The sequence below is a fragment of the Phoca vitulina genome, unplaced genomic scaffold, assembly GCF_004348235.1.
Source record: "Phoca vitulina isolate PV1807 unplaced genomic scaffold, GSC_HSeal_1.0 scaffold45, whole genome shotgun sequence".
Classification (NCBI taxonomy): Eukaryota; Metazoa; Chordata; class Mammalia; order Carnivora; family Phocidae; genus Phoca; species Phoca vitulina.
Window position 1 is genome coordinate 8,097,407 of NW_022589748.1, and position 27,700 is coordinate 8,125,106.

At 37.2% G+C, this 27,700-nt stretch overlaps 1 protein-coding gene across 5 annotated transcripts in view; it reads right to left on the reverse strand.

Annotated features, from left to right (window-relative positions):
- LOC116648629 (S-adenosyl-L-methionine-dependent tRNA 4-demethylwyosine synthase TYW1) overlaps window positions 1-27,700 on the reverse strand; it is a 201,313-nt gene that overhangs the window by 108,809 nt on the left and 64,804 nt on the right. For all 5 annotated transcript variants that reach the window (XM_032430710.1, XM_032430709.1, XM_032430712.1 and 2 more), the window contains exon 10: window positions 18,125-18,243. In XM_032430710.1, coding sequence (XP_032286601.1) covers window positions 18,125-18,243 — 119 coding nt within the window. The remainder of the gene's footprint in view (window positions 1-18,124; window positions 18,244-27,700) is intronic.

Consider the following 27,700-nt stretch of genomic DNA (forward strand, 5'->3'; position numbering starts at 1 on the left):
AATGACTAACAGAATATTTCTGGAAGAGTTGCAAAATCACAGTAATTGGCCCTCCCTGAGAGACAGCACAGTGGGAACACCTAAAGTTTAGGATGGATGAGGCACTGAGAAAAAAAATTCTGTCAAACCAGCCCCCATGCCACACTTAAGGTATCCCCTAATGGAATTTTAAGCCAGTGGTATAATGAGAGTAAGCACAGAAACAACAAATCTCAACTCAAGCCCAGCTCCTGACTCATTAACCTAAACTCCAAAAAGAAAAGCCCAAGCAGAAAGGAAAGGTATACTGATTTCCAAACACAAAAAAACACTCACCTCAGTCTCTAATATAATAAGTAAGAAGTCTGACTTTAAACAACAAAAAAATATGAGGCATAGAAAAACAACACATTTCCAACAGACAAAGCAGTCAGCAGAACCAAACTCTTAACACAAGTGTTGAAAGTATTTGACAGGGAATTTTGAAAACAATGATTAGTACGTTAAAAGCCCTAATAGAAAAGGTGGGTAATATGCAAGATCAGATGGGTAAATTCAGCAGAGAGATGGAAATTATAACACACAATCAAAGAGAAATGCTAAATATGAAAAAACAGGCTTTTGACAAGTTCAGCAATAACTAGTAAAGCTGAGGAAAGAGTAAAAAAAAATTTGGGAGATCAGTGTAAATAAGCCACCTAAAACACAAAGTTTTCTTTTTTAAGTGGAAAAAAAGGGACACCGCATCCAAGAGCTGTGGGACAACACAAATAGGCCCAAAATATACATACTTGGAATCCCAGAAAGAAAGCAGAGATAACAAAGCAGAAGAAATAGTAAAAAATGATAGCTAACAATTTTTCACAGGTAATGAAAAACCACCAGAGATCCAAGAAGCTCACAGTACCACCAGGACATTTAAAAAATTAAAAACAGCCTAAAAATACCATATCCAAATGATGAAAACAGAAGGTACTGATAAAATCTTTAAGAGAAAAAACACATTACATAAGAACAAAGATTAAAAATTACATCTGACAACTCATCAGAAAACAAGCCAGCTGAAACTATGACACCTGAGAAGCATGCTTAAAAGAAACAAAACTCATCAACCAGAATTCTATACCCAGTGAAAGTATCTTTCAGAAATGGAAAATAAAGGCTTTTGCACACAAAATCTAAGAGATTTCCTCCTCAGCAAACCTACATTACAAGATATGTTAAAGGGAATTGCTCAGACTAAAGAAACATACATATGGTAGATAGACACCTGAATCTGTACAAAGAAATAATGAGCACTGGAAAAGGGGGGGAAAGGAGAAAAATCATATTTACCTTTTTTAGCTTTAATTGCTCTAAAAATGGTAGAGGGGAATAAGAAATATACTGTTGTGAAATCCTTATACTACACATGAAGTGGTATATTATTTGAAGTGGTGTATTATTTGACTCTGGTTATGTATCCTGTAAACCCTAGGAGAATCTCTAAAATATTTTAAAGGTATATAAAGAATAAGCCGGGGCGCCTGGGTGGCTCAGTTGGTTAAGCGACTGCCTTCGGCTCAGGTCATGATCCTGGAGTCCCTGGATCGAGTCCCGCATCGGGCTCCCTGCTCGGCAGGGAGCCTGCTTCTCCCTCTGACCCTCCCCCCTCTCACGTGCTCTCTCTCTCTCATTCTCTCTGTCTCAAATAAATAAATAAAATCTTAAAAAAAAAAAAAAAAAAAAAGAATAAGCCAAGACTGAGCATAAAATAAAATCATTTAAAATACTCAATTAACATGAGAGCAGGCAGAAAAATAAAAAACAACACAGAGAATAGAAAACAGCAAGATGTAGAATTTAATCAAACCATACCAATAATCACTTTCAGTATAAATGGTTTAAACACACCAGTTAAAAGATATGATCGGGTTAAAACACAAGACCTGAAAAAAAAAATGGGGTGCCTGGGTGCTCTGTGAGTTAAGCATCTGACTCTTGGTTTTGGCTCAGGTCATGATCTCAGCATCCTGGGATCGAGCCCTGCATGGGGCTCCATGCTCAGCTTGGAGTCTGCTTGGGGATTCTCTCCTTATGCTCCTCCCCCCCACTCCCTCTTTCTCTCTCTCTCCAATAAATAAATAAATCTTAAAACACACACACACACACACACACACACACACAAGACCTGCCTATATGGGGCCGGCATTACTCTAATACAAAAACCATATTAAGATGTTACAAAGAAAGAAAACTACAGACCCATACCTTCCATGAACACAGAGACAGAAACCTAAAAAAAAAAAACAAACAAAAACCCTACTAAGCAAACTGAATGCAGGAACACATGAAAAGGAAAATGTGTCACAACCAAGTAGTTTATCTCAGAAATACAAGGCTGGTTCAGTATGCAAAAATCAATCACTCTATCTTACCATTTTAACAGAATGAAGAATAAATGATCATCTGAATAGAAGTATCTAATAAAATTCAACATCCAAAAAAAAAAGAAAAATTCAACATCCATTCATGACAAAAACTCTCAGTAAATTAAAAATAAAAGGGAATTTCTTTAATTTTATGAAGGGATCCAAAAAAAAAAAAAAACCTCCTCACAGCTACCATCAGACTTAATGGTGAAAGAATGAATGTTTTCCTCTTAATATCTGAAACACTGTAAAAATGTCCTTTCTACAGCATATAAGTCCTAGTCAGTGAAATGAAGCCAGAAAAGGGAATAAAACTCTCTCTTCACAAATGACATGTTCGTCTACATAAAAATTCAAAAGAATCTACAAAAAATAAACTGGAACTAATGAGAAGTAGTAAGGGAACCTAACAAGTACATGAGATATATGATCAATATACAAAAATCAACTGTCTTTATTATATGCAAGAATGTGTGGTATTGGCCAAAGAGAGACACACAGATCAACAAAACAAATGAAACCAGAAATATACCCAACATATATTATCAACTGAGTTTTGACAAAAGGTGCAAAGGCAATTCAAGGGAGAAAGGATAATCATTTCAATAAATGGTGCTAGAACTGGATATCCAAAAGCCAAACAAAACAAAAGAACTTCTGTCCCTACCTTGAACATCATCTGATAGCATGTACCTTCTGGTAGGCCTGATGTACTGAGAACATCACTGCTTCACACAAAAATATCCATAATCTCGTTCTAATTATGAAAATATACCAAATACAAACTGAGGAACCTTCTCCAAAATACATGACCAGTATTTTTCATAAGTGTCAAAACCATAAAAACAAGGAGAACTAAGGAACTGTCACAGGCTGGAAAAGACTAAGGACACAAAACAACTAAAGGCAATGTAGGATACAATGTAGATCCTCCAACACTTTAAAAAGAACAGTAATGGAAAATCTGGCAAAATCTCAACAGTCTCCAGTTTAATTAATAGTATTTTATCTATTGTAATTAATAAGAAATGTTAATTTCTTGGTTGTCATAACTGTCCCATCATAAAGTAAGATATTAACATTAAGGAGGTGAATGAAGGGTATACCAGAACTCTCTATACGACCTTTACAACCTGTCACATAAGGAAAGGTTTCCTTTTCTTAAAACACTAAACCTTGTTGGAAACATAGGAAAGAAGTATTCATATTCACATACTGAAGTATAAATTGATATAATCTGTGTCCAAAATATATAATAAAAATGCAAAAACATTTGTACAGTAGAGTACTAATTACACAGCCAGCTATAATAACAAACAAACAAAAAAAAACACCTACCTTGATGAGCACTGAGTAATGTACAAAATTGCTGAATCACTTGGGGCACCTGGATGACTGTCATTACCTCTGACTCTTGATTTCCACTCAGGTCATGATCTCAGGGTTGTGAGATCAAGCCCCGCTACGGGCTCCATGCTGGGTGTAATGCCTGCTTAAATCCTCTCTCTCCTTCTCCCCCCACACTCACACTCACTCTCTCTAACAACAACAACAAAAAATTGTACACATGAAACTAACATAACACTATACGTTCATTATACTTCAATTTTAAAAAAGAAAAAATTATATTTACAAAAATTAAACCCATCTTTTTTTTTTTAAGATTTTATTTATTTATTTGACAGAGAGAGAGACAGCGAGAGAGGGAACACAAGCAGGGGGAGTGGGAGAGGGAGAAGCAGGCTTCCCGCTGAGCAGGGAGCCCGATGCAGGGCTCGATCCCAGGACCCTGAAATCACGACCTGAGGCGAAGGCAGATGCTTAACGACTGAGCCACCCAGGCGCCCCAAAATTAAACCCATCTTGACCATGATCTTTTGTTGTTGTTTTTTGATGCTGGACTCCATTTTTTTTTTTTTTTTTTTTTGAGAGAGAGAGCCCCAGAGGGGGGCCATATAGCACAGGGAGAAGGAGAGACAGAATCTTAAGCAGGCTCCACCTCAGCATGGAGCCCCATGGGCTCGATCTCACCACCCTGACATCATGATCTTGGCTGAAATCAAGAGTCAGATGCTTAAATGACTGAGCCACTCAGGTGCCCCTGGACTCTGTATTTTAATCTATTGTTTAGGATTTTACACCCATTGCTAATGAGTGAAAATGCACTGCAATTTTTGTTTTTCATGCTGTTCTCTGGGCTGGTATCAAGGTTACACTAGTTTCTTAAAATTAGTTTACAAGTGTTCCCTTTTTCTTTGCTTTCTGGAGAATTCCTTTTCCTTGAATGTTTGCTAGAACTTACTTATAAAACCATGTAGGTCTGGTTTCTTTTTGATAATGGCTTGTAACTACTGATTCCATTACTACAATGATTACAAAAGTACTCACGATGACATCCTTCTTGAATTACTTTTGAAAAATCTAAATTTACAAGGAATTTAGAAATTGGGAACAGGCTAATGATTTCCAGGGATTAGGAACGGGGAGGGCAAAGGAGTAGGTGTGGCTATCAAGGGGTAACAAAAAGGAGCCTTTTGGTGATGGAAAAAGTCTGTATTTTGATTGTGGTTTTAGATATGCAATTCTAAACATATGATAAAATTGTACAGAACTATATACATACACCCACCACACAAATGAGTACATTTAAAACTGATGAAATCTGAATAAACTCTGTAGATTTTTTAAAATAAATAAATTAACAAGGAATTTAATTTTTCCAAATTTTCAAATATTCATTAAATAAACAAATACTAACTAATTAAAAGATTAAATCTTTGAGGCATCTATAATTATATATCCTCTTTCATTAGTTAATATTGTTTATTCCCTCTTTTTTTGATCTTACACATGTAATTTTAGATAAAACTTCTACCAATTTCAATTGTATTTGATTGATAATATTGCCATACACCATACCACATAATCACCAGTTCTTTAAGATTTTGGTCTTTAGTCCGTTTATTTGCTATTTATCTTCCACCAGTGCAAAAAGAGCACATCAAAAAATTAAGGGGAACAGTTTAAGTTCATTTGCCTTAAAATAACTACAAAGCATATCCAGGTCAAAAAGTAAAAAACCAACAGAGTGAAAAAGTAACCTATGAGGGCGCCTGGGTGGCTCAGTTGGTTAAGCGACTGCCTTCGGCTCAGGTCATGATCCTGGAGTCCCTGGATCGAGTCCCGCATCGGGCTCCCTGCTCGGCGGGGAGTCTGCTTCTCCCTCTGACCCTCCCCCATCTCATGCTCTCTCTCTCATTCTCTCTCTATCTCAAATAAATAAATAAAATCTTTAAAAAAAAAAAAAAGTAACCTATGAAATGGGCAAAGATATTTACAAACTAGATGTTAGATAAGGGGTTAATATCCAAAATATATATAGAATCCCATTAACTCAACAGCAAATAATAACTCAATTTTAAAATGGGCAATGGACTTGACATTTCTCCAAAGAAGACCTACAAATGACCAACAGGTATATCAAAAGATGCTCAACATCATTAATCATCAGGGAAATGCAAAGCAAAATCACAGTAAGATACCACCTCATACCCATTGCTATGGCCATAATCAGAAAAAATAATAAAAATAAATAAAATAACACATGTTGGCAAGCATATGGAGAAATGAGAACCCTTATGCACTATTAGAAATGCAAAATGGTATAGCCACTATAGAAAGCAGTCTAGAAGTTTCTAAAAATAATTAAAAAGAGAATACCATATGATACAGCAATCCCACTTCTGTGTCTTTTTCTAAAAGATTTAAAAACAGAATCTCAAAAGAGATACATCCACTCCCAGGTTTATTGCAGTATTATTAACCAAGATGTGTGAATAAAGAAAACGTGGTACATACATACAATGGAATATTATTCAGCCTTAAAAAGGAAGGAAATACTGCCATATGTGACAACGTGGATTAACCTGAGAGACATTATGCTAAAATGAGATAAGCCGTAGGAGGACAAATACTGCATGATACCACTTACATGGAGCTTATAAAATAGTCAAACACACAGAGGCAAAGAGCAGAATGGTGGTTGCCAGGGGCTACAGGAGTGGGAAATGGGGAATTGCTATTTAACAAATATAAAGTTTCAGTTATGTAAGATTCAAGTTCTAGAGAGCTGCTAGACAACATTATGATGAACAATACTGTACTGTACACTTAAAATTTTGTTAAGAGAGCAGATCTCATGTTAGGTGTTCTTACCACAGCAATAAAAATAGTAAAATATTACTTTGGGGCAAAATTATATTACAATCCTACTACACACAGAGAATGAGGAAATTTTTGTGGAAGGTAAACACCTTAGTAATTACTTTAAAGACAAAGGCCCTTTAAGCGTATTTCTTTCCTGCTTCCCAAACAATGATTTAATTTAGCACATTAAGATCTGGTTCTACATCTATATGCACTTTGATATGAAAAGATCTCTACAAAGTAGGAGCAAAAAAAGCAAGGCGTAGAATACTATAAAGCAGCCTGCCACTTGTGTGTGTGCATATACAAAGACACATACACACCCACAAATCTATTCACACATGTGTAGCATATCTCTGAAAACCTAAGTGACTGGAAGACAAGAATGAAAAAAGGACAATTTTCACAGTATTATATATTTTGAACTTTCATTTACGCAAGGGTGACCTTTCAAACTACATTTAAAATATATTTGAAAAGCTTCTGTTTACTACTCAAGCAAAGCTTTTTTAACAGCTTTATTGAAATATAATTCACATACCATAAAATTCCATTTAAAGTGCACAATCCAACAGCTTCTAGTATATTCACAGAGTTGTGCATCCATCGCTACAAATCAATGTTAGAATATTTTTGTCATGCCCAAAAAGAAATCCTGCTCCCCTTAGCTATCACTCTTCAATCCACACATACACCCAGGCCCTAAGCAACCAATGATCTACTTCCTGTCTCTATAGGTTTCTCTATTCAAGACATTTTATAGAAATATGATCATACTATTTATGGTTTTTTGTGACTGGCTTCTTTCACTTAGCAGCATGTTTTCAAGGTTCATCATATTGTACTATGTATCACTACTTCATTCCTTTTTATTTCCAAATAATATTCCATTGGGTGGACATTTTGTTTATCCATTCATCAGTTGATGAACATTTCATTTATTTCCAATTTGGGTATATTATTACCTTTTCATGTGTTTATTGGACTTTTGTATATCTTCTCTGGAGAACTCTGCTCAGATCCTTTGCCTATTTTTGTAATCACGTTATTTGTTCAAGAAAGATAAAACTCTTAATTTGAAATTTCAAAGTACAAAATTTTCACTTACATAAACAAAAAACAGGAGACAAACTGGTAAATTTGGGCTATCTATACATATAGCACTCAACAAATCGTTCTGAAAATTAACAGAACACAATAATATTTTATCTATCTATAACCATCTGCTACCCATATTATCCAAATAAAGTTACAGAAATTCGTTTGGGGAAACTCACACCTGCACATCATACTCAGTTTAAAGCACTTTCACATGCACCATCTCCCTCAAGCAATTAAGCCTCACAGCAACCTTGTAAGGAAGGTATTACTGTTTTATTTTAGTTAGGAAACTGAGGCTCAGAGGCTATTTTTAAGAACCTGTAAAATGAAACAAAGATAAATAAAACATTCACATAAGCATTTAAGTCAATTTTTCTCGGCCTTTTCTAACATGTGTATTAGATTATTTATAATCAAAACGGATGGTGAATTCTAATCTTAAAGTTAGTGTATTAGTACTTCTTCATCAGAAGCTATGGTAAGTGAAACCTCTCCATTTACTTTTATCTAAAATCTCATTAATGAATTTATTAAGTACATCATTGGCTTTTTTATTTTTATTTATTTATTTTTTTTAATAAAGGATCCTTTTTTTTTTTTAAGATTTTATTTATTTATTTGAGAGAGAGAATGAGAGAGAGAGAGAGCATGAGAGGGGGAGGGTCAGTGGGAGAAGCAGACTCCCTGCTGAGCAGGGAGCCCGATGCGGGACTCGATCCTGGGACTCCAGGATCATGACCTGAGCCGAAGGCAGTCGCTTAACCAACTGAGCCACCCAGGCGCCCGATCATTGGCTTTTTTAAAACCTGGGTAGGGGTACCAGGATGGTTAGTCAGTTAAGCGTCCGACTCTTGGTTTTGGCTCAGGTCACACGGAGTCTGCTTGAGATTCTCTCTCCCTCTCCTTTTGCCCTTCCTGCTCATTCTCTCTCTCAAATAAATAATTTTCAAAAAAAATTAAAATTAAAATTAAAAACGGGGTAAATTTTACTGCCTCAGAATCTAAAGGACTGCATTATTGGCTATAAACAGGTAACACAGGTAAGGGGTATTACCCACTAAATCCTGTTACTTCCTTTGAATCCTGACTTTCCAAAAAAAAAAAACAAACAAACAAACAACAACAAATCCACATACAACTACTTATGTCAAGAATCTTAGGGAGAGATTAGAAGAGATTGTAAAATGTGATACAATGAGAACTAGGACACAAAGCACTTGATTCTTTCTCCTACAAGCTAAGTATAATGTGATCCAATATTTCAGTCCACATACTCACACGGCTTTTGTTTGGCAAATGTTCATCCTATAATATTTTAAGTTTCATAAGCACAGATTCTATCACTAAAAAGGAGATGTGCTGTATCATTTTATTTCAACGCCATCACATTCCAGCAGTACCCTTGACTGAAAAAGCACCTGTGGACCACTGCACACAGGACTTGTCAACCTCAGCACAACGGACATTTTGGACTGGATAATTCTTTGTTGTGCAGGTTTGTTCTGTGCATTATAAGATGTTTAAGAGCATCACTGACCTCTGCCCACTAGATGCCAGAAACATCTCCCTCAGCTTTAACAATCAAAAATGCTTCCAGACATTGTCAAATGGCCAAGGTTTCCCCACAGAGGGAAAAAATAGCAATTTGCTCCAGTTGAAAACCACTGATTTAACCGGATGTCCAAAGAGATACTTTTCAGGTTTGCTTGTTTGTTTTCTACTCTATCCCTGGATAACTAGAAAAGGAAATACATGTATTCCCTTTAATAGAAGACAATGAAAATTTAATATGAGATGATGGTATTATGGCTATATTCTTTTTTAAAAGGTCTTATTTTTTATATTATCTGTCACCTGAAGTATGTACTGACAGAACAATATCACGGCTGGGATCTGCATCAAAATAGTGAGGACTGGGGTAGATAAATGGAACATGACTGGCTTTGTGTTAATAAAATGTACACAAAGGTTCATTATACTATTTATTCTATCTATATTCAAAAAACTCTGTAGTCGAAGTTTTAAAAAAAGGAACCCCACACAGATCTCAGTGCACCAAAGGATTACAGTTCAAGAAAACAACAGTTAACTGAATGCTTGTAAAGAAATGCTGGGAGACAGAGTTCTGGGCAAGTCAAAGCACTGAAAAGCACTCACATACACCAGGGAATAAAGAAAGCCTAACACATGCCCAGACAGAATTCATGCTAAGAAAAGCCCTGAGAAGACACTAAACTTTCACCTACAACTGATTTTCAGGCTCAGCACAAATAGGAAGTGAAGGCAAAGGCAAGGTTGTCAATAGTCTGGCCAAGCTTTGAAGGAATGCCCCAAAACACAGTCAATCTGCAAAGACTGGGGAAGGGCTTTTATTCCTCCATTTTTCTTTGGCTCCACGTGCTCAAGGAAATCTTGGGCAACACATTCTCTGGCCACTAAAACACAGGCTTCACAGACAATACACAACACAGAATAGAGTCTGTACAAAAGTGGTCTAGAAAACTCACTAAGCAAACAAACAACTAAAACCCAGAGCAAGCAAAAAAACAAACCTGAAGAATGGGAAGAATCCGATTCCCAGAGTTAGCACATCACAACATCCAAAATGTGAAGTTCTCAATAAAACATTACAAAGCATATGAAGAAACAAGAAAAGTATGACCCATTCACAGAAGAAAATAATAAAAACTGTCCCTGAAGCACAAACATCACACTTACTAGAAAAACACTAAATCAATTGTCTCAAACATGCTCAGAGAGCTGAAGGAAACCAAGAAAAATGTCTCAACAAATACAGAATTATCAATTAAGAGACACAAATGATAAAAAAGAAACCAAGTTTTAGAACTAAAAAGTATAATAACTGAAATGAAAAATTCATTAGAGGGTTGTGATAGCAGACTGAGCAGGCTTAGAGAAGAAAGAATCAGTAAACTTGAAGATATGTCAATCATCCAGTGTGAGGAGCAGGAAAAGAAAAAATATGAAGAAAAGTGCACACAGCCTTATGGACCTGTGTGACACCATCAAGAATACCAACACTGGTTTAATGGAAGTCCCAAAATGAAAGGGAGAAAGGGGAAGAAAGAATACGTGAAGAAATAATGGTTATGGTTAAAAACTTCCAAATTAGATAAAAGACATGAATTTACACATCCAACAAGCTCAAGGAACTCAAACAGAATAAATTCAAAGAGATCCACACCAAGACACATTATAACCAAACTGCTGAAAGACAAAGGATTCAAGAATCTTGAAGGAAGCAAGAGAAGATATTCATCACATACAAGGGATCCTCAGTAAGATTAACAGGCACTTTCTCAGCAGAAACCATGGAGGTCAAGAGGCAGTGGGATAACATATTTAAAATGCTAAAAGGAAAAACAATGTCAATCAAGAATTCCGTATCTCGCAAAACTACTCTTCAAAACTGAAGGAAAGACAAGGCATTTCCAGATGAAGCAAAACTGAGGGAGTTCATCACTAGTAGATCTGCACTCCAAGAAATGCTAAAGGCAGTCCTTAAAGCAGAAATGAAGGGACACTAGATAGATTTGCACCACACAAAGAAATACAGAACATAAAGTTTATTACATAGGCAAATACAAAAAAGTCTGCATTACTGAACTTTTTGGACTCTAGCCCTTTTTTCTATACAATTTAAAAGACAAATGTATAAAACAATAATCATAAATCTATGTTAATGAGTACGCAATGCATAAAGTTGTGACAACACAAAAAAGGAATGAAGCTTTGTATGAGCAAAGTTTTTGAATACTGCTGAACCAAAGGTGGTATTTGTTCAAAATAAAGTCAATCCTCATTATTTGCTGATTCCATATTTGCAAAATTACCTACTTGCTAAAATTTATCTGTAACCCCAAAATCAATACTTGAGGTCAATATTTGTGGTTATTCATGGTCACTCACAGAGCAGCAAAAAAATCTGTTTTTAGTACACACATTCCCAAATGAGGTCAAACAAGACAATGTTCTCTTTGCCTTCTTGTTTAAGTTTTCATACTGCAGTCAACTTAATGTCCCATTTTTTGCATTTTGTTAGTGATGTTGCTATTTAAAATAGTTCCCAAGCACAGGGCTAAAGTGCTGTGTAGTGTTCTTAAGCACAAGAAGACTATGATGTGCCTTGCAGGGAAAATATGTATGTTAGATAAGCTTCATCAGGCATGAATTATAATGCTGTTGGCCATAAGTTCAATGTTAATGAATCAAAAGTATATATAAAATACTTTACACAGGGGCGCCTGGGTGGCTCAGATGGTTAAGCATCTGCCTTCCGGCTCAGGTCATGATCCCAGAGTCCTGGGATCGAGTCCCACATCGGGCTCCCTGCTAGGCGGGGAGCCTGCTTCTACCTCTGCCTCTCTCTCCCTCTCTCTCTCTGACTCTCATGAATAAATAAATAAAACATTTAAAAATAAATAAATAAAATAAATAAAATACTTTACACAGAAGCATATAACAAAGTTATGTACTGGTAAGATGGCAAATATGTTGTGACAAGAGGACTGTAAGAACCTAACCCTTTATTTCCCCTAAAAGTCACAGTTTAGTATTCGCTAATGCAGCATTCATGCAACTTCACAGAACTACCACAAATAAAGAAAATTAAATGTAGAGTGTTGTAAGTTTAAGAGGTTAGTTTTAATCCCCAGAGAACTAACCACCAAGAAAATAACTGAAAAATGTACAGAAAGGGAAACAATAATGAAGTCAAATTGTACATAACAAAGAATCAAACACAAAAGAAGGCAGTAATAAAGTGTGCAACATAAAAGATATAAAACTTATAAAAACAAAGAGCAAAATGTCAATGGATTAAATTATCTAAAATTAAAAGCCAGAGATTGGCAGAATGGATTAAAAAAAAAAATCCAACAATATGCTGCCTAAGAGATTCACTTTACATCCAAAGACACAAACAGACAGAAGTGAAAGGAAGAAAAACAACATTTAATGCAAATAGTAACCAAAAGAGAGCTGAGGTAGCTACACTCCTATAACACAAAACCGACTCTAAGTCAAAAACCGTTAGAAAAGACAAGGAAGAACATTATATATTGATAAACATGTTAACCCATCAAGAAAATGCTAACAATTATAAGCATATACATACTTAATAAAAGAGCACCAAAATATATGTAACAAATATTTATAAGCTAAGAGAAAAACACAGTTCTACATTAATAATTATAAAATTCAAAAACCACATTTTAAATAATGGACAGAACAATTAGGCAGAAGATCAATAAAGAAATAGTGCATTTGTGGAGCACTGGGTGTTACACACAAACAATGAACCATGGAACACTACATCAAAAACTAATGATGTAATGTATGGTGATTAACATAATAAAAAATTTTAAAAAGAAAGAAATAGTGCATTTGAACAATATGATAAGCCAATAATGCCTATGACATATACAAAACAATACACCCAAAAAACGTCAATATACACATTTTCAATTGTATATAGCACATTTTCTAGGATGTACCCTTCGTTAGGCCATAAAACAAGTATCAGTGAATTTTAAAAGACTGAAATCATACAAAATATTTTCTTCAACCACAATGGAATAAAACCAGAAATGAAGAACAGAAAGAAAACTGAAAAATCAACAAATAACAACACATTTAAACAACCAGTGGATCAAAGAAGAAAACAGGGAAATTACAAAATACTAGAGATGAAGAGAATGTAGCTAAAACAGTGGTCAGAGAGAAATTTATAGTTGTAAACACTCACATTTAAAAAAAAAAAAAATCAGCGGTGCCTGGGTGGCTCAGTTGTTAAGCGTCTGCCTTAGGCTCAGATCATGATCCCAGGGTCCTGGGATCGAGCCCCGCATCAGACTCCCCACTCCGCAGGAAGCCTGCCTCTCCCCCTCCCACTCCCCCTGCTTGTGTTCCCTCTCTCACTGTGTCTTTCTCTGTCAAATAAATAAACAAAATCTTTAAATAAATAAGTAAATAAATAATCAATAATCTACCTATACACCATTTAATACTAGAAAATGAGAAGCAAACTAAGCTCAAGGCAGCAAAAGGAAGGATTTAATAAAGATCAGAATAAAAACAAATGAAACTTGAGAATAGAAAAACATCAGAGAAAAATCAATGAACCCAAAAGTTGGTTCTTGCAAAGATCAACAACACTGACAAACCTTTACCTAGATTAAGAAAAAAAAAAAGAAAACTCAAATTAGTAAACTCGGAAATGAAACTTAATACATCACTACCAATCTTACAGAAATAAAGGATTATGAAAATACTATAAACAACTGTATGCCAACAAATTAGATAAACTAGATGAACAAATTCCTAGAAACATACAAATTCCCAAAACTGACTCAAGTAGAAATGGAAAATCTAAACCAACTTACGACAAGTAATTGAATCAGTATTCAAAAACCTCGCTACAAAGAAAAGCCCAAAAACAGGTTTCACTGGTGAATTCCTCTAATCATTTAAAGAATCAACACCAATTCTTCCCAAACTTTCAAAAATGTAAAAGAGAAGGGAACACTTCCTAACTCATTCTATGAGATTAGCATTATCCTGATGCCAAAGCCAGACAAATCCATCCTAAAATAAATTTATTTCTCACAAAGGCTTCAGTTTGCAATTCTAAAGTCCTTCACATGCATATAACTAAGGTTGAGGTTAATATGTTGTAGATGGTGAGGGCCAGGCCGGGTTTCTTACCGTCAAAGAAAAAAGTTACAAGTAAGCACAAAAGGAATACTAGAATGAGCTCTATGATGCTGATAGGAACTGAAGATATCCGTAAAAACTCACGGTTGTGTATTTTAATATACAGCAACAGATACACATATATTTTCTACTTCTATCTGCTGAGAGGGCCTAGAAGCACTAACACCCCAATAGAAATGAGCATATCAAGCATCCAAATTTTGGAGTCTAAATATCATTCTTCGATAAGAGGAACTAGAGTTCCTTAGAAAAGTGGTTGACTCCAAGGCTGGGCAGGAAAAACACAAGATGAACCTGGAACCTCTTCTGGAGTCAGATAATACATAAGTGTTTTAAATGAAAGAAAAGACACAGAAGCCAACCCAACAGAGCTATTAATGGCCAAAGCTAGAAAAATATGAGCAATAACGTAAACAATAATAGTATTGGATATTCTTGAGTCCAAATTAATAATAATAAATTTTAAAATGAGGGAGAAATGATTCTTCCTTACAGAAGAATTCCAATTATTAAATGTAAAAAAAAATAATCAGTGGAACACCAAAGTAATAATTTGATGCAAGCAAAATCCACTAATGAATGAAAAATTTAGTGGACAAATGCTTAAAGAGAAACAGCATATTTGCATAGACTCAAAGAATCTTCCCAAAATATCTATTAATTACACAAAGGGGAAAAAATGTTAAGGTGCAGTTTACACCTTGAAAACCTAGCAGACACTACCTTAATCAAATGATAAAGGTTAACTCCACCAGTAATAGGACATAATGATATCATGTATCCCTTAATAGGACCTGCTGAAAAGGTCACATCACTTCTATGGTAGTCTTCCCAAAATCCGTAACTTCAATCTAACCATGAGAAAACATTAGACAAAATGTCTGACCAGTACTCTTCAAAGGTGTTGAGGTTATGAAAAACAAGGACAGACTGAAGAACTGTGGCAGACAACAGAAAACTGAAGAGATATAACAACTAAATGTGATGTGGGACCCAAAACTGCACTCTGAAAGAAAAAGGATATTAGTGGGAAAACTGATGAAACTCAAATAGTTTCCAGTTTAATTAATAGCATTGCATCAATGTTAATTTCTTTTTGATTATTTTTGACAATTGTTTTGATAATTGTTCTATAGCTAAGTAAGGTCTTACTCAACATTAGGGAAAGTTAGGTGAAAAATATACAGAAATTCTACTATCTTTGTAACTCTTCTGTATATCCAGAATTATTTCAAAACAAAAAGTTTATGCCTGTAAGACTTTAATGACAGAGCAAGAGTCTTATATTTTAAAAAATAAAAACAGGATAAAAAAACAGAAAGTAGAGAATGATTTCAACCATGTTTTTGAAAAAATAAGATGACTTAGGGGAAAAAAAAAAAGAGAGAAAGAAAGCAAATACTCCAAAGCATTAACGATGATTTGTCTGGATTCTGGAATTATAGATAGTTGTTTCTCTTCATATTTTTGGTATTTTCTAAAAGCTTCTATAATAAGCATGGATTACTTTTATGATCAATGATATAAAACCACTTTAAAAAAAGAATTATAGCTCTTGTACCAATATGATAGATAAATTAAGAAATGGCTTAGGCTGGCAAGTATTAAATCATTTTGGTTGCTAAAGGGTGAAATATTGATAATCTAAAATGGAATCAGACATACAAATGGATACAGTGAGTTAGAGAAAGAAGAGTTTTTCAGCCTAAGCCACTGGATAGCTAATGGTTAGAGGTTAACAGAGAGCATAATAAATTCCACTGTGGACAAATCGAGCTTAAAGTACCTGTGGATCATCTAAGAGAATATATCCAACAGACAACTGCATACAGAGGATGAAAACTCAGAAGGGAGACTAGGGCTAGAGACAAAGAATATAAAAAGGTGTTTGGGGCACCTGGGTGGCTCAGTCGGTTAAGCGTCCAACTCTTGATTTTGGCTCAATTCAAGATCTCAGGGTTGTGAGACAGAGCCCTGCATCCAGCCCTGTGCTGGGTGTGAAGCCTGCTTACGATTCTCTCTCTCCCTCTCCGTCTGCCCCTCCCCCCCAGCTCACAAGTTCTCTCTCTAAACAAAACAAAACAAAAAAACAAGAATATAAAGATGTCAAACTACAGGTATTTAATGAAACCATAGAGATGGTTTACTTCTCCTACCATTATAACACAAAGCAATAAAAGAAAGCCAAGGACAAAATTAGAGAGAATTCATCAGGCAAAGAATGAGCCAAACAACTAAAGAGGAAATTAAAAACTAACTGTCAAAGGACTGGGAGAAAACACTAGAAGAGACTGGTGTGTCAGGTAAGGGGTTAATATCCAAAATATATAAATAACTTATACAATTAAACACCAGAAAGCAAATAATCTGATTTAAAATGGGCAAAGGATCCGAACAGACATTTTTCAAAAGGAGACATACTGATGGCCAACAGACACATGAAAAGATGTTCAACATCAATCATCAAGGAAATGCAAATCAAAACCACAATGATATCACCTAACACCTGTCAGAATAGCTAGAACAAAAAAGACAAGAAATAACAAGTGTTGGCAAGGATATGGAGAAAAAGAACCCCTTGTGCACAGCTGATGGGAATATAAGTTGGTACAGCCACAGTGGAAAACAGTATGGAGGTTACCCAAAAAATTATAAATAGAATTACCATATGATCCAAAATTCCACTACTGGGTATTTACCCAAAGAAAACAAAAAGATATATGTACCACTGTTTATTGCAGCATTACTTATAATAACCATGATATGAAAGCAGCCCAAGTGTCCACTAATAGATGGATGGATAAGAAGATGTAGTACATACGTACAGTGGAATATTACTCAGCCCTAAAAACGAATGAGACATTCCCACGTGTGACAGACAACTCAGATGGACCTAGAGAGTATCAGGCTACGTGCAATAAGGCAGACAGAGACGGACTAAGATTACCCTATGACTTCACTTATATGTGTAATCAAAAAACAAAACTAATGAATAAACAAAGAAACAAAGAGAATCAGAACTATAAATACAGAGAACTGATGGTTACCAGAAGGGGAGAGGGATGGGAAATGGGCAAAATGGGTGAAAGGGAGTGAGAGACATAGGCTTCCAGTTACCGAATGAATGTCATAAGAATAAAAGGTAAAGTATAGGGAACAGAGTCAAGTGTACTGTAATAGTGTTGTACGGTAACAGATGAGAGCTACACTTGTTGAATCACTATGTTGCACACCTGAAACTACCATGTATGTCAACTATATTCAAAAAAATAATAATTTAAAAAATAACTAATCAAAATCTATGGAATGTAGCTGAAGAAGTACTTAGATGAAAATTTCTGATTAAAGACTTATAGAAGACCGAATATTGATGAGTTAACAGTATAAGTTAGAAAAAGAACGGGGGTAAAAAAAAAAAAACAGTAGTAGTAGATTATTGAACAAGAAAAATATATAATGCAGAGGATTCATGAAGCTAAAACCTATGTCTTCAAAAAGACAAAAAACTGGCAAACCCCTGATGAAACTGATCAAGGAAAAACAACCAAATGCATAAATATATTAGGAATGAAAAGGGGGACTAATTATAGAAACAGCAGAGCTTTAGGTAAATTTTAGCACAATGCTGAACAGAAATGGATTATTATAGACAGTTACATATTTGGTCACCACAGCCATTCATTTTTACTTACCGCCAACAGAAGACACATTTATTTGCACAAGCCAAGCTTGGGGTAGTTTCCATGCAACGATGGCTTTCAATGCCATAGAATGTATGTTTATAGCAACCTCCTCTCCCTCGGAGCATCGACTGTGAAAGTAAAAAAACAAATGATAATCTGAATAAAATCCTCAAGGCAAGGAAACAAAATACCAAGACATCATTTTTAAGAAAAAAATGTACATTTCAAACCATAAATACCCCTACTGGTATCTGCATGATACAGAAAATTAACACTATACTGTTTTGATGGTGCTTTGGGTTTTAATGGTGCTTTAAGTTTTCTAAAACCCAATGAAATAAACCTATGATTCATTAACTCTGAAAGCTCTATAGAGAAGACCACTGATGCTTTCATTTTCAAATCCATTCAACTGCCTCAAATAATACTAGTACAATAATATATAATACCAAGGGATAGGTAAGATAGGCTCCAAGAAGAGGGGAGCAGCACTCATATGAAAGGGTATCTCTCTTTTGAATAAGGGAGGGTGGGTAAGGGAATGCATCCTGGAGCATATTCTATGTCAACTGAAGGGCAGAACTTGAACACACTGAGAATGCTAAGGGGACAAGCAGCATGTATGTAAAAAACAGATTTTTCCCAGAAAGGACACTATTTAATATGTGAGTGGTAAAACTACGGTGAGTGAGGTAAGAATGAATAATATGAAGAAACAGTGCAGGTGCGCCTGGGTGGCTCAGTCGTTAAGCGTCTGCCTTCGGCCCAGGTCATGATCCCAGGGTCCTGGGATCGAGCCCCGCATCGGGCTCCCTGCTCGGTGGGAAGCCTGCTTCTCCCTCTCCCACTCCCCCTGCTTGTGTTCCCTCTCTCGCTGTCTGTCTCTCTGTCCAATAAATAAATAAAAAAAAAATCTTTAAAAAAAAAAAAGAAACAGTGCAGATCAACTTAGGGTTGGAATCACAAGATATTATCAAGCTTTTTGAGGTCTCATCAGAAAGATCCATCTAGAAACTCTGCAAGACAGGCTTGATTTCATTAAGAGTGAAATCTGGGGGGAAGCTATGCAAATAAGGTCATGGTGACTTGGCTCATATTAATGGAGAAAAGGGGAAGGGTACTAAGGAGGTACACTCAAAGGCATTCCCACTGGAGGGACAAAACAGAGTCATCCAAGATAACTGAGATGTTGACTCATCTCTGCTGCGACTGAAATATGATGGAATTAACAGGAACAAACAAGGAGACAAAAGGAGCCCGTGTGTGTGTGTGTGTGTAATTGTGTGTAATATATATGAGTGTGCTAACATTATAAAGCACAATGAACGAAAATTACAAAAAAAATCTATCAGCTGATTACTCTGTCGGTTGATCACAAAGTCTTATTTTTTGCCCTGATAAAAAAGGTTCCCTTGTCCATCTCACCTGGTACTTGCATTAAGAAAAATAAGGAGGGAAGAAAAAATATTGTTCAAGGTAACTACAAATTCTCTTTCAAGTTCCCAATAAAATATCCAAAAGGCAAACAAAACATTCAAATCTTGCAAACAGCACTGAAAACTAAAAATAAAAGCCCTCTAAATGTCAAAGTCACAGGGAACCTGCCACTAAATATCATGCCAATGGAGAAAAAAAGTTGAAGACCTGAACATTTCATTATTTACTGAAAAGGTAATAGACCTCAAGCACGCTGTATGTTGAATGTCCAAGAATGAATAAGACAGAGCTTCCAACCATGATCTAGTATGAGGAAACGGCAAGTAAACAGGCAAAATATGCAATACTATTATGATAGAGTATTTGAATCAATCAAGATTCTTTTGTAAGCAACAGAAACTGACTCTGGTTAAAAAGAAAAGGGATTGGGCGCCTGGGTGGCTCAGTTGGTTAAGCGACTGCCTTCGGCTCGGGTCATGATCCTGGAGTCCTGGGATCGAGTCCCGCATCGGGCTCCCTGCTCAGCAGGGAGTCTGCTTCTCCCTCTGACCCTCCTCCCTCTCATGCTGTCTCTCGTTCTCTCTCTCTCAAATAAATAAATAAAATCTTTAAAAAAAAAAAAAAGAAAAGGGATTTATTGAAAGGACCCCACAGCTCATAGAATCTTTAGAAAGGCAGGAATGAAGGCCGACTGGCAGCAGGACCAGCCCTCAATCCTTCAGAAGCCTTCTACTGTAGACGCCACCACTCTCTGGATACCATCACCAGCACCACCCCTGAGAAGCAGATGCTGCTGCCATGAGCCCAACAATGAGGTCTCCGTGTCCCAGGTCCCTTCCATCACTCACTCCATACTCAAAGTCTCAGGCAAAGGCAATGACCATCCTAAATGACTGTTATACCCACGCTGCCAACAGGCGATACCAGGAAACAGTATCTCTCCTCCTTGGCTCCTGTAGCAGGCAGCGGGCCCTTGTGCTAAACAAAGCTAATTTAACAGGGAATTCCCCAAACATGAAAAGGCCCAGATGCTGGGCAAGCAGAGAAAAGCCAAATGTCCATCATGGTGTTACTGGAGCCCGTGAGATAGATGACTGAGCCAGCCGGCCTTGCAGGAGCAGTGACAACTTCCCAGAGGGGTGCTGTCCAAACTGAATACTGAAGGGCTACAAGGATAAAGGGACAGAGGCATGTGAGAAGAGGGATGACACATTTCTCTTTTTAAAACTATTTTTTTCTAAAAGTTTTATAGTTTTATTTTAGTTTAGCTCATGATGATCCATTTTCAGTTAATTTTTATGTAAGATGTGAAGTTTAAAAAAAACTTTTGAGTGTGTTTGTGCGTGTGAATGTACTTTTGGTGTGTGTGGTGTGGTGGTAGTGGTGGTTTTCTGGATGTCTAATTGCCCCAGCACCATTTGTTGGAAAGGTTATCCTTCCTCCAAGGAATCGCTTTTGCACCTTTGTAAAAAATCAGTTAGGCATGTTTGTGGGTTATATTTCTGGAATCTCTATTCTGTTCTATCGGTCTATGGGTCTGATCCATCTCTCCACCAGTACCACACTGTCTTGATTACTATAGCATTAGAGTAAGCTCTTATATCAGGGTATGTAATTTATTCTTCTTCCTCAACACTGTTTAAGCTATTTTAGGGCTAGGACCATTCCTTATAAATTTTAGAATAAGTTTGTCTATTTCTACAGAAACCTTACTGGGATTTTAGTAGGAATTGCATTAAACGTACAGATCAATTAGGGGAAAACTGACAATTTACCATATTGTGTCTTCTATTCCATTAACATTTACTTAGATTTACAATTAGATTTTCACTTACATTTACACTCATTTAGCTTTTCATTGATTTCTGATTTGCTATCTTTCCTCATTTCTAATGTAAGCATTTATTGCTGTAAATTTCCCTCTGAGCACTGCTTAAGCTACATCCCACGTATAGTTTATTTTTATTGTCATTCAGTGGAATGTATTTTTTCTTTCCTTTGGGACTTCCTCTGTGACCCAGGGCTTATTCAGAAACGCGTTGTTTAATTTCCAAATAGTTAAGAGATTTTCCTTTTGTTTCTATTATTTATTTCTAGCTTGATTCCATTATGGTCAGAGAACAACATTATGATTTCAATTCCTGTAAACCCACTGAGATTTGTTCAGTGGCCGAGGACATGGTCTGTCTTGGTCAATGTTCCACAGGCACTCGAAAACAAATGTATTCTGCTGTTGCTGGGTAATATGTTCTATATCTGTCAATCAGATCCTATTAGTTAATTGTGTTGCTCAGATTTTCTATATCCTTGTGATTTTCCATCAAGTAGTTCTAACAGATGCTGAAAGGGGTTTCAAAGTCCCCAACTATAGGGGTGCCTGGGTGCCTCAGTCGGGTAAGCGTCTGACTCTTGGTTCCGGCTCAGGTCATGATCTCAGGGTCATGAGATCAAGCCCCATGTCAGGCTCTGCACTCAGCAGGGACTCTGCTTGAGATTCTCTTCTCTCCCTCTGCCACTCCCTCACTCACACCTGAGCTCTTTAAAAAAAAAAAAAGTCCCCAACTGTAACTGTGACTTTTTATTTTTTAAGATTTTTCCATTCAACTATGTCAGTTTTGAGCCTCCAATGTTTGATGTATACACATTTAGTGTGGATTATCCTTTCATTATTATGAAATGTCATTCTCTGTCTCTAGTATGTTTCCTCGCTCTGAGGTCTACTTAATCTGATATTGATATAGGCAATCCTGCTCTTTGGGTTATTGTCATGGTATGTATCTTTCTATCATTTTACTCAACCTACCCATGTCACTCTCAAATAAATAAATAACATCTTTAGAATATTTACATTTGAAGCAATCACTAATACATTAGTCCTCAGGTCTGCTATTTTATTATTTGTTTCCTCTCATTCTCATACCCATTACTCTTTTCTTGATTTCCTGCAGGTTACTTAAACATTTTTAGTATTCCATCTTAATTTATCTTGTGGTGCTTTTTTTTTCCTTTTAGGGTATCCCTTTGTAAACATCTGTCATAGTTTTGGTAGCTCTTTGTATAGTTTTTGTAGTAGCTATTCTAAGTCTTACATATATAGAGGACTTATGTATATACTGTACACATATGTACACTTACATATATACATGACTCTCAGAGTCTGCTGTATTAACAATTTACACCTCAAGTGAAGCATGGAAACATCACTTCCATTCCCTTTAACTTTTCCTCTTTTAAATTAAATATCATTGCTCTGAGTATTACATGGTATTTTAATTTTTGTCTCAATCATCAAATATGATTTCTAAGAATCATGAGGAAAATGATCATCTCCTTGCACATACCCATGTTTCTGATCTTTCCATCATTCTTCCTGACTTTCTTGTGTTCCAATAATCTTTCTTTTATCATTTCATTAGAAGAACTTCCTTTAGCCAATTTTTAAGGGCAGATCAGCGAACAACAAACTCTTTGCTCTCTTTCATGTATGTCTTTATTTAATCTTCATTCAGGAAGGACAGTTTTGCCAGATACCGAAGTAATGGTCATCAGGTATTTTCTTTCAACATTTGAAAAATGTGTACCACTTCTCTCTGGCCTCCAGGATTTCAGATGAGAAATCTGATGTCAAATTAATGTTAATACATCATTTTTCTCTAGCATCTTTCAAGATACTTTCTTTTTTACTTTTCAGATTGTTATTTCTAAGGTATCATGATGTGGATTTCTTTGGTTTTATCCCGTTTGGGGTTTGCTCTGTTGTTCAGACCCGGTAAATTCTATCCAGCTATCCTGTCTACAGATCATACGACTGATGTGGTAGGCCCCTGATTCTATCCTCTGTCATTTCCACTCTACTACTGAGCCCATTCGGTTGAGTTTTTTTATTTCCGTTACTGTATTCTTCAATTTTATAATTCCCTCTTGGTTCTTTTTATAACTTCCATTTCTTTGCTGAGATTTTTTATTTCTTCATTTGTTTCGAGAGAAACTGTAACTGATTGCTGAAGCATTTTTATGACAGTTGCTTTAAAATCCTTGTCAGATTATTCCATCATCTGATTCACCGGTGTTGGTATCAGTTCATTATCTTTTCCTGTTCAAGTTGTGATTTTCTTGGTTCTTGGCATGACAGGTGATTTTTATTGCATCCTAGACAGTCCATCTACTATGTGAGGGGACTCTAGATCCTATTTAATTCTCCTATTCTAGCAGGCAGTCACTTTGTTTAGGTTGAGCATGCAGGTCCGGGACCACTTTTGTGTGCTGTGGTTCCAATGGCAGTTTAGTTTTCAGAACTTTGCAGTGTAATTTTGCTTGGGATCCCACTGGTCTCTGCTGTTACCCTCTGAGAAAGTTAAGGGGTTTCTCTAGGATGACTCCCCGGGGGTCTGTCAACGGAGGAGAGTGTCATGCCAGCTGGCTTCCCAGGGTAGGCTGCTTGTGTAGCAAAGTGCCTCTGGCCGACTGCCCCTGACAGCCCCAGTAACTGAGTGGGACAGGGGAGTCTCGGGCCACAGGGGCAAAGAGGCTTCCCCAGCTGGACCGCTTCCCCACTGATCCCTCTTGCCAGTACCACTCAGCCACCGTGGTATCTCTCAGCTGGGAAGGGAAGCCTCAGGCCCAGCAGGGATGGAGAGCATTTCACAGGTCAGGTCACCTCCTGGAAAAGGAGGTGATGGGAAGGGATCTCTCTCTTTCCACTTTCATCGGGCCACCCTGGTATCTCCTGACAGGAGAGGGGAATTTCAGGTGCAGAGACCACTTGTCCTAGCTGATTACTGTCAGTGGGGCTCCCAACCGGTCCCCTTGGCAGTGGTACTGGGCTTGCCTGATCCTGTTGAAGGGACTCTCACTCCGTACTGGGAATGAATGAGCCTCCTTAGGTGGTTTTCTGTTGCTACATTAAGGATTAGCAAACATGTCACCCAGATGTTGCCTTCTTCTTTAGGCGGGGAGATGTAAAACATCCTATTGCCCTATCTTTCCTCCACTCCTAGGGTCCCAAACCAGTTAGCCTTCCTCTTACTACCTTTCAAAGTTCTCATTTGGTGCTTCTCGTGTTTTCCAGGGTTCAGAGTTGTGCATAGTAGGAAGGAACAGGGAAAAAGGGGTTTATGCCCCCCCTTGTCCAGACCGCAAATCCTCAGACAACACATTTTGAAAGGAAGTGCTCTCACATTTGAAAATTAGTAAATAATCAGGGTGAAAAAGGGAAAGACCTGAGAGTAATACACACTTAGAATTAAATCTATGTTATAAATCTAGGGGGAAAAAATTACAGATAGCCTCAGACTCATGAATCTATGAATTCTTGGCCTCAAGGCAAATGAGAGTCCGAGAAAATACAACTGCAGCCCATCAGAGCCACACTGAATGAATGCAAGACACCATCACCAGGCAGGCTCTATGCACATCAATTTGGGGGTGGGGGTGCAGGGGGGAGGAATGGAGATGGGTTGTTGGGAGACAGATCTCCATGGGTCTCTCTCTCTCTCTGAATGTCATGCAAGCAACACTGACTGCCTTTATTCTAGATTATCTTTTCAAAAAGGTTTGTATACTGAATAGCCTTAGAAGATACAGTGTCTCTCTCTCTGGAGCAAACGATACGTATGTTTACTGTCCAGTATAATAAGGAGATGTCCCTCTAGGACAAAGGTCAGGCAGGATTATTATCAACTATAACAGCTCATTGCCCTAAACTTGGGGTTCCCCTCCTACAACATATATGCACATGTTACCTGGCCCCTCTAGAGCTGCTCCATGGGCGCTGGGGGCTCAGGAACCACAGTAAATAATGATATTCTGGCTACAGCTATTATTATAATAAACTGTCCGTGCCTTCTGCCAGCATCCATGACACCGTGGCCAGCTAACCTGCTATATGCAAGTGGGTAAAATTTCAGACTCCAATTTTTGACAGAGGATGGAGAATTCAATGCAGAGGTCAATGAACTACACCCTATGGGACAAAATCAGTCTGCTGCCTGTTTCTGCAAGTAAAGTTAGCTGGAATACTGTCACCCACATTTGTTTACTTATTGTCCACGGCTGCCTTTGTGCTACGGCAGAGCTGAGAAGCTGCAACATAGCTCACATGACCCACAAATGTTAAAAAGTCGCTATCTGGCCCTTTAAGAAAAAGTCTACTGACCCCTGACTTAGATATTTCTTTTCTACTCTAGAGCAAAATAAATTCCAACTGATTAAACTGTTTAAAAAGTACAAATAGGAGATGAATTCGGGGAAGATGGAGGAGGAGGACCCAACAGGAATCAGCCTCCCCACCTGGACAGGTGCACCGGCAGAATCTAACATAACTATTCTGAAACTCAAGTTGGCTGAAGGGTTGCAACTTCTAGGAAAAGGCTTGAACGGTCAATTTCAGCTCTTAGCACAGGAGGAGCTACCCACCCCCAGCCATGTGGCAGACAGCTATGCATGTGTTCCTGGGACAGCTTGCACACCGTTTGTGGTAGCTAGGGTGGGCAAAAAGGATCCTATCCTGCAAAATACTGGGGACCTGTGCTCTGACTGCTAATTGCAGCTTCTGATCAGAGAGGTACAAAGAGGCATACAGCCAATGCTATTGAACCACCACCACCACCACCACCACCACCACCACCACCACCACCACCACACACACACACACACACACACACACGTTTTCTGCAAGGCCTTACCCCTCCAGCTGAAGTGACTTCCAGGAGATTGAAAGGGCCTCTACTTATTTTTATCCCCCTTCACTTTACACTGTCACCGTTTCAGGAACCAGACATTAAAGATTAGGATATTCAAATGCAATGGAAGATTCGGGGAAAAACAGAAAGTTACTACACGTGCCCAGGGAAAGGCTCAGAAAAGACATAAGACATTAAGTTTACCCCTCAGCCTGATCCTTACAGAGAGAGCCTACAAAACTCAATAAAACAAAAACAATAACAAAAAAACAGCAAACCCTGTGGAAGGGGAAGAATCTAATTTCCAGAGCTACCACATAACTAGATTCAAATACCACAAGGCATACAAAGACACAGGAAGGTATGTCCCATTCAAAGGGAAAAAAATAATTCCACAGAACCTGTTCCTGAAAAATACTTTATGGCAGATATATTTGACAGACCTTAAAAACATGGTCCTAAAGGTACTCAAAGAACTAAAGGGAGATGTGGAGAAAATCAACAAAACAACATGTGAACAACATGGAAATATCAATAAAGAGCTAAGAAGCCTAAAAAGAAACCAAAAAGAAATTCTAGAGCTGAAAAGTATAATAATGGAAATGAAAAATTCACTAGAGGGATTCAAGGGCAGATTTGAGCAGGCAGAAGAATCAGTGAACCTGAAGATAAGACGGTGGAACTTAACAAGGCTGAGGAGCAGAAAGAAAAATGAAGAAAAGCAAAGAGAGCTCAAGGGACCTGTGGGACACATCAAGCAGAAAAACATGCACATTGTGAATGTCCCACAAGAAAGGACAGAGAAAATATATGAAGGTAAACAATACCTGGAAATTTCCCAAAATTAATGAAAGACATGAATGTAAACATCGAAGAAGCTCAACAAACTCCAAGTAAGATGAACTCAGAGACCCACACAAAGACACATTATACTCAAACTTTCAAAAGACAAAGAATAAACCTTGAAAGTGGCAAGAAAAAAGTGAATCATCACATACAAGGGATCATTCATAAAATTATGGGCAGATTTCTCATCTGAAACTTTGGAGGTCAGAAGGCAGTGAGCCAAGATATTCAAAGTGCTAAGAGAAAAAAACTGCTAACCAAGAATCCCATATCTGGCAAAACTATCCTTCAGAACTGAGGGAAAAGTCAAGACATTCCCAGATAAACAAAAGCTGAGGCAATTCATGACCACTAGACCTGGTCTGCAAGAGATGCTCGAGGGATTCCTGCAGGGTGAAATGAAAGGACACTATGTAGTACCTCCAAGCCATATGGAGAAGATCTCAATAAAGGTAAATACGGGGGCAATTATGAAAACTAGTGTTATTGTGACAATGGTTTGTAACCTTTGTTTTCTACATGATTTAAGAGACTAATACATTTAAAGAAAAAAATTATTAGTGTAAAACTAGTATTATTGCAACTTTGGTTTGTAATTCCAAATCCTGTTCCCTACATAATT